General features: G+C 35.5%; 1 protein-coding gene across 4 annotated transcripts; it reads left to right on the top strand.

The window, feature by feature from the left end:
- The first annotated feature begins 1804 nt into the window (after nt 1-1804).
- On the top strand, nt 1805-10142 carry Arl14ep (ARF like GTPase 14 effector protein). Of its 4 annotated transcripts, none has more exons than XM_076846997.2 (4): nt 1805-1929; nt 3839-4338; nt 5617-5744; nt 6805-10142. In XM_076846997.2, exons 2-4 carry the CDS (start codon nt 3913-3915, stop codon nt 7031-7033), a joined length of 783 nt encoding a protein of 260 aa, XP_076703112.1. In that variant the 5' UTR covers nt 1805-1929; nt 3839-3912; the 3' UTR covers nt 7034-10142. The 4 variants fall into 4 exon arrangements, with proteins under 4 accessions (XP_076703112.1, XP_076703114.1, XP_076703115.1 ...); XM_076846999.2 differs by having other exon boundaries at nt 1805-1900; XM_076847000.2 differs by having other exon boundaries at nt 1923-2010.
- The last annotated feature ends 751 nt before the right edge of the window (nt 10143-10893 follow it).

Raw genomic sequence — 10893 nt, forward strand, 5'->3', positions numbered from 1 at the left:
TTTTATTCATTTATAGTCAGTATTACTTAGCAAAGTGCCAACCCAAAGTAACCAGCAAAAGAACTATCCAAATCAGTTAAGGGGATTACCCATGGTTTTTGCCTTTCTCCCATCCCCTAATTCTAAGATTGGTATAATACAGTCAGTGTCAAAATCCTGCTTAGCTGAGGAGGAGTATGAAAGATGAAAGTGTTGGAAAGAACCATAAACTCACTTTAGAAAACAATTTACAGTAAATATATGAAATTACAAGCAAGCATGGGCTTTGGTGGACCTTGTTTACCTGTCCCATGTCATTCACTTGCAGATTAAAATAGCAATAGTTTTTGGTTTTTGTTGACCTCTTAGGCCCACATCATTATGGTTAAAAGATCACAAACCTTCAGTGGAAAAGACATTAAGCCTTATGCATGGGTGTCTGATAACTATCAAAAGAGACTCTGCTAAAGTAAGTTTGCCCTAAGTTAATTTGTCTGATTTGACAGACATGCTTTTGGGGGGGGAAAATCCAGATCCTGAGATGTATACAGGCAAATAAAAACTATTAAAGATTACCTGCATATCCTCACCTGACCATAACTGCTATTAGAACCTCTGGTAACTATACTTCTGCTCCTATTGCTCAGCCCTTGCATTTTTAATCTTCTAATAGAGTTTGTATCTTCCAAAATTACAAGAATACTATGTTAGGAGGATGGCAACACAAAAATTCCAACCCATCCCACACTGAGACCAGTGTCTTTTTCTTTCAGATTAGTCAGGATGAGATCTTTAATGTCTAAGGAGGCAGGTTCATTACACATGGCCCCCTAAAGCAATTACAGAGGATGGATCTTTCTCGCTCACCAACCCTTCAGATTAAGGGATCAATGTCTGGGGCTGCGGTGAATTAGGAATTTGGGATAGAAAGATATACTGAGTCTAGAAGCACCCAATGTTCAAGTGCAGAGAAAACTGGCGTGAAATCATGCCGCTCCACTCTGCCTCTACCTCTAGCCCAGCCCCTAACAACCAGCCCTCTATAGATGTTAGTACCCCCACACCACTCTAGAGAGAGCCAGCATGCTCTGTTGAATGTGGATACCTTATTTTACCCCAAAGACATCTCTCTTGAGATTGCCCCCATTCTCCCTTGAATATGTACCTACTTTCCTAAATAAACCTCCGTCTATGCCTTTGAAAAAGAAAGAGGGAGGGGGAGAGGAAGAAGAGAAGGGAGCATGGAGCACTAGATGAATGCAGGTGAATAAAGTCCAATTTAAAAATTAATGAGCGCCTACTTGTGGCAGACAATTGAGATACAAGGAGACCATTTCTTCCCTTAGAAAATTACTGGAGGCTAAATTTTACTCAAAATAATAGCTATTTCGTAGTTCATTATTTTTTAAAAAAAATTAGAATATTTCGTTTGCCTGAAAGAAGCAAAATAAAATGTGTGACCTTAAATCAAAGGCTCGTTCTTGAGGTGCTTTTAACGCATTCACTCCCTTCAGGGGTTAAGGGTATCTGGGAGCAAAAGTTTGGTATCGTGCACAGGCGGAGAGATTTGAAGGCAGTTAAAATTAGCAGAACCTGTGTCTCCTAACAGTTAAACCCTAGAGATCACCCAATTCCCTAACCGAGAGGAGACGGTAAATACCAGTCAGCGTCTGAAGCAACTATTGCCTCGCGTTGAGTCATTTACCAATTCCGGCCACTGAGTCCCTTTCACTCCCGGAGGCGACCAGGCGGGGTTCCACTCTAGGCTTCTCTCGGGCCTCTCTTGATGGTGGCGCTGGGCCTCTCTAGCCGGCGCGCACCGTCTTCTCTGTGGTAGCGCGAGGACGACCTGGAAGGCGGGCAACCGAGTGAGGCCTTCCTGTATGCGGTGCTGCCGGTACCCGCGAAAACTCCAGCTAAGGTGGAAAGGAGCTGGGGGTGGCTCTGGAGGTGCGCGAACGTGGATACCGGCCCCTAAGTAGGGAAGGAGCCTCCAGGCGTCTAAGGAGTTGGTAACGGAGGCCCGCGCTGGTGAGGGGGTTTCCAGCTGCCGGCTGGGGCCTGCCCCAGCCTCCCATCCCGTGGTTCCCCCGAGCTCTACAGCAGCCTCCCGTCCTGTGGGTCCCCCCAGCTCTTCCCCGGGTTCATCTGCGACCCTTTGGGTAAAAGCCCAGCGCAGTTTCTGCCACTTGTGTCTCCTCTGCGGCTATCGGCTCTCTGGGGGAGATTCGCAGCCCTCTAAGCTCTTAATTTAGGATCGAGCTACTTAGAATTTTTGGGGCCTCGAACCCTGTGTGCAGTTTGTGTCTTTCCTTGCTTGTGTTTATCTTTAAATCAGAAATCTCTCACCTTTAACAGTTTGCGTGAAGCCAGAAACCAAGTAAAAAAATTTTTCTTTCCTCCTGGCACCATGAACGTAGAAGGTGCTCATTGGACGTATCTGCTTATTTGAATCATTTTGATATAACCATTAACGAGGGGCATTTTGTATGGGACCGTTATAGGTTTAAGATGAGAATAATTGTAGGATCCTTGGACCTAGTCTCATTGATTTAAGGGAGATTCAGCCTTCCTGATTTGAGATTCTGGGAGTTTCTGAACTCATTCTAAAGAGGTTGTTAAGTGTCTGTTAAGTCCCAATGTTGTGCTAATTAGAGAAGCCACAACTCTGAAAAGGCCCCAGGGGATTTCTTGCCCTCACAGACCCAAATGTATAAAAGATTAACAAGTGACAAAAAAAAAAAAAAAAGCATATGATATTGCTATGAAAAATGAAGTTCTTAAAGTTAATTTTTAACATTGGTTGATAGAGAAAATGACATCATGTTCTTGTCTACCATCTGAAAGATAGTAGAGAAAAAGTTTCAGTACAGTGAAAGTGTTATGCAAACACAGGAAGGAAGCCTTTAACAATAGTATTTGAGTAAGGCTGCACGGGATAGAAGAGGCTGGTGATGTCTTAAAGGATAAATAATTATTGCATGGCCCAGAAAGTGCCAAAGATTTATAGTACCACATGTTATACACCAAGCCCTCATCTATTCATGGATCTATTTATCTATACTATAGCAGTACCACACAGTTTAAATTATAACAGCTTTATAGTAAATCAATATCTTGTTTTATTTCCATTTTGAACCTTTGTTCTTCTGGGGTTTTTTTGGGGGGGGGGTTGCTTTTTGGGTTTGTATTTTGACCTTTGGTCTTTCATATAGGTCAGCTAGCTTGCATCAGGTTAGGGGTAGAAGAATATCTGATGGAATTTTGATTGGAAGAGCATTGAATTTATATATGAATTCTCAGAGAATTGGCATATTTTACTATAGTCAAGCTTCCCATGATTTGTAGCTTTATTTAGTTATATTGTCTTTTTTGTCTTTCAGTTTGGATAATTTTCTCCATAAAGATCTTGCATATCTTTTGTAAGATTTATATATTTTGGAAGGTATTTTATACGTGGTTTTGGTTTCCATCATCTCTACTAAATTCTCTTACTGGTTCTAATTGTTTGTCTGTTGAACCTCTTATATTTCCCATGTAGATATTTGTGTCATCTTCAAATAATACTTCTTGTATCTTGCGTTTTAATCCTTATACCTTTTAATATTGTCTTACATAGAAGCTGTGATAGCAGATATTATGTGTAGTTTTGATCTTACAAGGAATGCTTCTGACATCTGATGATTAAAAATAATACTGTTTATTGTAGGATTCTGGTAGAATACTTCCCAATTCTTAATTTGCTGAGAGATTTTCTTTTTTTGAAACAAATAATGAATTTTATCAATTTTTTTTTCTTTTTGGTTTTCCAGGTAAAATAGTTTATAAAACAAATCTGTCTTTAATGTTTTTTTTCTAGGGTAATCATCACATGACCTACTAAAGAAAGATCTCTAGACAAAATAAAACAGGGAAAGTTTGCAAGAGTCAAGAATGATGGATCCATGTTCAGTTGGAGTACAGCTTCGTACCACAAATGAGTGCCATAAAACATACTATACTCGTCACACAGGTTTCAAGACTTTACAAGAATTATCATCAAATGATATGCTTTTACTTCAACTTAGAACTGGAATGACACTTTCTGGAAACAATACAATTTGCTTCCATCATGTAAAAATTTACATTGACAGATTTGAAGATTTGCAGAAGTCATGTTGTGATCCATTTAACATACACAAAAAGCTAGCCAAAAAAAATTTGCATGTAATTGACTTAGATGATGCCACTTTTCTGAGTGCAAAATTTGGAAGACAGCTTGTACCTGGTTGGAAACTTTGTCCAAAATGTACACAGATAATCAACGGAAGTGTGGATATTGATTCTGAAGACCGCCAGAGAAGAAAACCTGAATCAGATGTATGTATAGTAATACTTTTTCTATCCTGTGATGTGTTAGCTTTTTGTCACTGTGACCAAAATACCTGACAAGGACACCGTAGGGGAGGAAAAGTTAATTTTGGATTCATATTTTTAGAGGTTTAATCCATAGGAAGTTGAGTCCCTTGCTATGGACCCAAGATGAGGCAGAATGTCATAGTGTAAGGAGATGGCAGAAGAAAGCTACTCTCCTCGTGGCAGCCAGGAAGCAGAGAACAGGGTGGGGCTGCAGGAAAGATGGACCCTTCCAAGGCAAGCCCCTGTGACCTAACTTCTCCAGCTACTTCCCACTGTCTAAAGTCACCACTAGGATGAATTAATCATGTTATAGCCCTCATAATCTAATTATTTCACTTCTGGGCATTCCTGCATTAACACAGGAGCTTTAACAGGGACATCTTATAGCCAAACCATAGCATGTGACAAGTATATTAAGAGTATATCTCAAAATTTTTATTTACAGCCATTTTATAATTCTTGCTGCTGGAATATTTTTTTGAATTTCCTCTTTTTCATTATGTTCATAAAACAAAAGATAACTAAATTTTTTAATTATATGAATTATATGTATTGTTTTCCTTTTGTTCTAAGGCACATCTCTACAACCCATTTTTATCTGCAGTTCATTATTGATACTTGTTGATAACTGTAACTTCAGCTGTCTTCATCTTATGTGTACATTGCTCTTGTGTTATTGTGTTATTCTTTTCCTAAATCCACTATCTTTATCACCCAAGGGTGATTCAGGGTAAATGCAAACATTTTGAAAGACCATTTACTTTCACTTCCTCAAATAACAAACATAAGCCCTTAGGCACCAAAATTTTGTTTTATCAAAGCTATTTAAAAATATCATACTATTTCAGAACTTGAAACCATATTGCTTCTCTCGTCTTAATACTAGAAAGGACCTAAAGGACCTAAGGACCCAAAGTTGTTATCAGGAAGCTCAGTTTTGTGCCATTGGTTTATAGCAGTTTTTCTGCCTTTGTTCCCATGTACCAGCAGCCATTGCAGTTGTCACCATGCCAGCCCGCCTCTACACCTAATTGCTGGAGACTAAAATCACATAATGGAAATGTCATTAATAAAAAAGTTTTAATATACTCAAGGACTAAGTAAATTTTCTTGCACTTGGGTCCTAATCTTTTTTCTGTGTTCCAGGTTAAGAAATAAATCTGGGTCAATACTAAGGGAAGTATTTATTTATTTTCTAATGACAATATTTTAATGGATAATTTGCTTGTCTTTAATCAGGGAAGAACTGCTAAAGCTTTGAGGTCACTACAGTTTACAAACCCAGGAAAGCAAACTGAATTTGCTCCAGAAACTGGTAAAAGAGAAAAAAGAAGGCTTACCAAAAATGCAACTGCTGGTTCAGACAGGTATTCTATGCATTTACTCATATTCTAACTTACTGCTTCACATCTGCATTGTTCCTTTATTTTCTATTAAATTTTGAGTTTTCTGAGTAGACATTTTAAGTTGAATAATGTGGAATTGGTAAAAAACCTCCAAGGACCTTGGGATTTATTCATAGAAAATTAAAGCATCCCTTTCAACTCTAAAAGTTTGTTTCTAAGAAAGTAGCAATGATATGAAAAGGTAACATTTTGACATGAGGGTTAAGATATTGAAGCAGACTTAAAGTAATTCACTTTGTGAAAAGCCCTAATGATATTATCTTATTGGTATATCTCTCTCTATGACTGACAGCTAAAAGGTAATTCAATTTTATGAGAATGCAAGATTGCTTTTTATTTTTTACCTGTTTTTCATGGGGCTGAAATAGAAACAGTTCTGGTACAGTGAACAGAAAGAATGGGAGAACTAAATTATTTAAAATTATTTCACTATTTCTAAAATATAATCATTCAGAAATTTTACTATTTCTAAAATATAAAGTATAATCATTCAGAATTAAATGCAATTAACATTTTTGTGTATTCCATTTATTCCATTTGTTAAAGTTTTATATTGATTAATTACAGTATAAAAACTTATGGGGTGGTATACTACAAACTATGTTCACAAAGTAGTGAAGAGATTGATAACCAATAAAGTAAACCACTATTAACTAGCCATTATTTTTTCTTTAAAGGAAAATAATTTTAGCAGAAATTTACATATGATCTGGACAAAGTTCTCGTCTGTTCCTTTGTTGAACTGACTTTTAAATGGACTTCAGGGAAATGGAGATATAGCCGAGTGGAAGATTGTTTGCCTAGTACACACAAGGTTCTAGATTCAATTCTTAGCACCTCCTCTCACTTACTGTTTGTAGAATTGGCTGTAAGCCTGGTAAATTACATACTACTTTAGCAGGACTTTATCCCTAACTCAAAATACTTAATGTCCTTAAATTTTTTTATTATCCTATTTTCAGTTAAATATTCAAAAGTAATATATTCATGAGGTATAATTTCATTACATTTTATTTTACAGACAGGTGATACCAGCGAAGAGTAAGGTCTATGATAGCCAAGGGCTCTTGATTTTCAGTGGGATGGACCTCTGTGACTGCCTGGATGAAGATTGCTTAGGATGTTTCTATGCTTGTCCTGCCTGTGGTTCTACCAAGTGTGGAGCTGAATGTCGCTGTGATCGCAAGTGGCTATATGAGCAAATAGAAATTGAAGGAGGAGAAATAATTCATAATAAACATGCAGGATAATTTGCAATATCAAACCACTGGAGTCTGTAAAGTTCCTCTATTTCTAAAATTCTGTTACTCTTAAGGTACATTTTAAGCATGATGGTCAAATAACAAAAATTTGAAAACTACCAAGTGTATGTATGCTAATGTTTCATTTGGGTTTCTTTAAGTTCATTATTTGATGTAAATTTATATGAGTTGTTTCTTAGTAGTCACTTTTAAGCCTGTCTGGGTCAATGTTAAGAAGGGTGTGGGCAGTCCTCAGTTTGCGTGGTTCCCATAGTCACAAATTTCAGTGACCATAATTTAGTTAAATAACACCAGCCTCCTAATAGCATGGTTCTCATTCAGTTAGGGTAGCATATCAGCTGTTCATCTTGTGAAGTATTAGCACCTCTGTCCAGAAATTATTAAGTAACAGGTGTGCTTTATAGTCAGTGACCAATTATGTTATCTCTTTTCAAATTCTGCTTGTGATTGGTCCTTGAATGTATCATCTACAGCAAAGCATATAGTTACACTGTCATCACCCAGTGTGTCATTTTATAAAAATGGATAATCAAAAAAATTGGCCATCTAAGATCGAAAATGAAGCAAAGAAGTGAACAATAATAATGCTGAAAGTAATAATTTGAACATAAGTGGAGTTTTAAAAAAAATGTCACTGATTCTGGGTGTTTAGATACAGTTGCTGTACAATGACTAGCTGAGTCTTGCTTAACAAACTTACCAACATAAATGAGGAAAGCAGTTGTGATGGAGAAGTAATGGCAAAACTTTCACATTAAAGAATATTTATTGTTAACACAGGAGTAGGTCACAACATAGAAAGCACAAACAATAATAAATGGTGGAAGCTGATCCCATATAGGAGATGCTGACTCAGCATTATAAGTTAGAGAAGGCAAGCTGTGTTCAAACTACTCCTGATTAGTATTTTACAGTAAAATAAAACTCTCACTCTCACTGTTTAAACTTTGATTTTCATCCACATTTATAACTGGCAGCTGAGAGTGTTTAATACTCCTACAGGTTTTTAAAGGTCATAGAATAATCGTAATTTTCCTTATTGATCATTGGGATTGCTTTGCTTAGACATCTTTATAGTCCCATACTACCAGGTAAATGAGGACTGCCTATAGCTGGAAACAGTGCCTCCTTCAGAGAAAACTGATTTTGATACTACTGACACTATGAGCTATTTTGAAAATAATCTATATATCTAAGTACTAAAATATATTTATTTTCTCCCAACTTAAATAAAAATAAGTATTAGTACCATAAAACTTTCATTATTTATACGGTGTATTCTTTGTGGGAGAAAAATATTCTTTTTATGTATAAAACATGAATATACATAAACATACATTATATCTATTATTGAAATTGTATAAGATGACTGATGAGGATTAAGAGATCAAAAACTATTTCTTAAGGGAATGATAGTGACAAAAAGGAGAAATAGTGGTTAGAACAGGATATAAATAAGATTTTTTGGAAATAGATTGAACTGTGGTGTGGAATTTGTGCGGATGCTGCTTAGAGGATGGGACAATGATACTTCTGCACTTTGTTTTTTTAAGACATTTACCCACCATTTTGTCTAAAGGCTCCTACCACCTAGAAAATTGTAAGCTGAGTTTTTGTTTTCTCCAAATACGATACCTCAGTTAATTGAATGAACTTTTGGCAATTTGAAATATTTTGTAGCTGTTGAAACTAAATTTCTATAGCCAGTTTAAATTGTCCACTGGAGTTTTGTTTTTTTTTTAACGCTCTCTTAAATCACTGGTTTTACCTTGATGCAATGTCATTTTCTACTTTGAAATTAAATGTCATTTTGAAGTTATAATTTTTCTTTGACCTAATTATTAGTACAGTTGACTTGTCAATTCCTTATCTATGTTTGAACTGAGCACTGGCGAAAGGAATAGTTTAATATTTAATATTTAAATCAGGTGTTAGATTGTTAACTTTTTCTGAATGAAGAAAATATTTTGTTATAGAGGATACAAACAGACTCCAATTAGGATCATTAGAACTTAGTTTTTTGTTTTGTTTTTTGGAGGAATTTCTAAGTATAAGTTAGATTGTACATTGCTTAGACTCTTCAGAGAGAGATAATCTTACACTTTCTCTTTGCTTCAAACAGGATATAGGGCTGGAATGTTGCTCAGAGGTAGAGTGCTCACCTAGCATGCGTGAGACACTGAGTTCTGTCCTCAGCACCACGTAAAATATAATATTGTGTCCACCTATAACTAAAAAAAATGTTTAAAAAAATTATAAGGACTGGGGCTGTCTCTCAGTTTTAGAACACCTGCCTCGCACATATCTGTGAGGCACTAGGTTCAATCCTCAGCACCACTAAAAATAAAGATATTGGGAAAAAAAATTATAAAAAAAACAGAATATATCTCTGGAATAAATGACTTAAGTTTTAAATGGCTGTATTTCAGCATTCATTCAAATATATCTGTTACTTTTCAAAGACAGTAATGATTAAATTTTTCAAAGGCAAGTTACTTGGAACAATTTTGCTAGTATTCTGCATTCCTACTTAGGGGCCCAGATAAGAGTTGTATTTTTTTTTTTTTTTTTTTTAATAACATCACAGGTTCACTTACTATTTTTAATCCAGATTACAAATATAGAATACAATGAAATCATCTAGATCCCTTTTATACTACAAAATGTTAAGCATTAAATTAGTATATATTCATCTGAAAAGCAAATAAAAGTTATATAAACTCTTATGCTTTATAAAGATTCTGTAGAGAATTTAATGTAAAGCCACTCAAACATTGGTCTTATAAAATGCTGGTCACAAATATTAAAGTAAAAGTGCTTGTATATATTTGAATAAAATGAATGTCATCCCTTGTGACCTTATTCCAACTTTTTACAATTACATGTAAGAATATAGCTATTAACCTTTGGGATATAATACATAGAAATTTTCTGTTTTTAAAATATGTCTAATTCTACATAACAAGCTGTTCTACAACTTGACACTCTATTCTAAAAATGCTCTCTTGACCTAGAGTCCAGCAAGTAATTTTGAACAAGTGAATTTTGACACATACATAGTGATTTGTTAATAAAAATATATCTATAGATTTAATAAGTTTTAGCATCATTCTTTACAGAAGTCAGAGACCCATGGGGGAAGCTGATGAAATGTATGGACTATCTCCGCAGGAAAAAAATAAATATTCATGTACTCACAAATTCAAAATAAATATTCATGTACTCACAAATTCCAGAATACCTGAACATGGAATGTCTGGGTAGTATGAGATCTGATTTATTTGATTATATTTTAAGTGAAGTTGCCTATCTAAAGTGTGGTTTGTTTTATTATATGGTGGTGATGTTTTAAATATAGTTCAGTCCTTAAAAAAGCTATTGCTGTCCTGAAAAGTTAGATCTCACTATGGCCTCTCACACCACCACCTGCCCCACCTCCAGAAAGGTAATTACAAGTTGAGTCACAATGTAAGAAAAGTGTCTTATCTGGACTGAACTGGGTTATTAGAGATTTCTACTTGCATTATGGTTACCCTACTACAAATAGATTAATGTTTTTGTGTAAAACTCATGTAACACCTTAGTTTTTGCTGACATCTGCTGGTATCTTCATGAAAATGAACTCTCCACTGCCGCTACATCTGCTTTATCTTTTCACTTCTAAATTAAACTATGAACACATAATTATATAATCCTCTGCCGACATGAGTATCAAAACAAAAATCCTAAAAATAGTTTGTAGCATTCTTAAGTCTTGCTTTGCAGTCAACTATATTGGATTTTATTTTATAAGAATATAAGGATACACAAATACACGTGGGCAATTCTGGGTTTCTTTTTATAAAGAG

The sequence above is a fragment of the Callospermophilus lateralis genome, chromosome 2 (assembly GCF_048772815.1).
Source record: "Callospermophilus lateralis isolate mCalLat2 chromosome 2, mCalLat2.hap1, whole genome shotgun sequence".
Taxonomy (NCBI): domain Eukaryota; kingdom Metazoa; phylum Chordata; class Mammalia; order Rodentia; family Sciuridae; genus Callospermophilus; species Callospermophilus lateralis.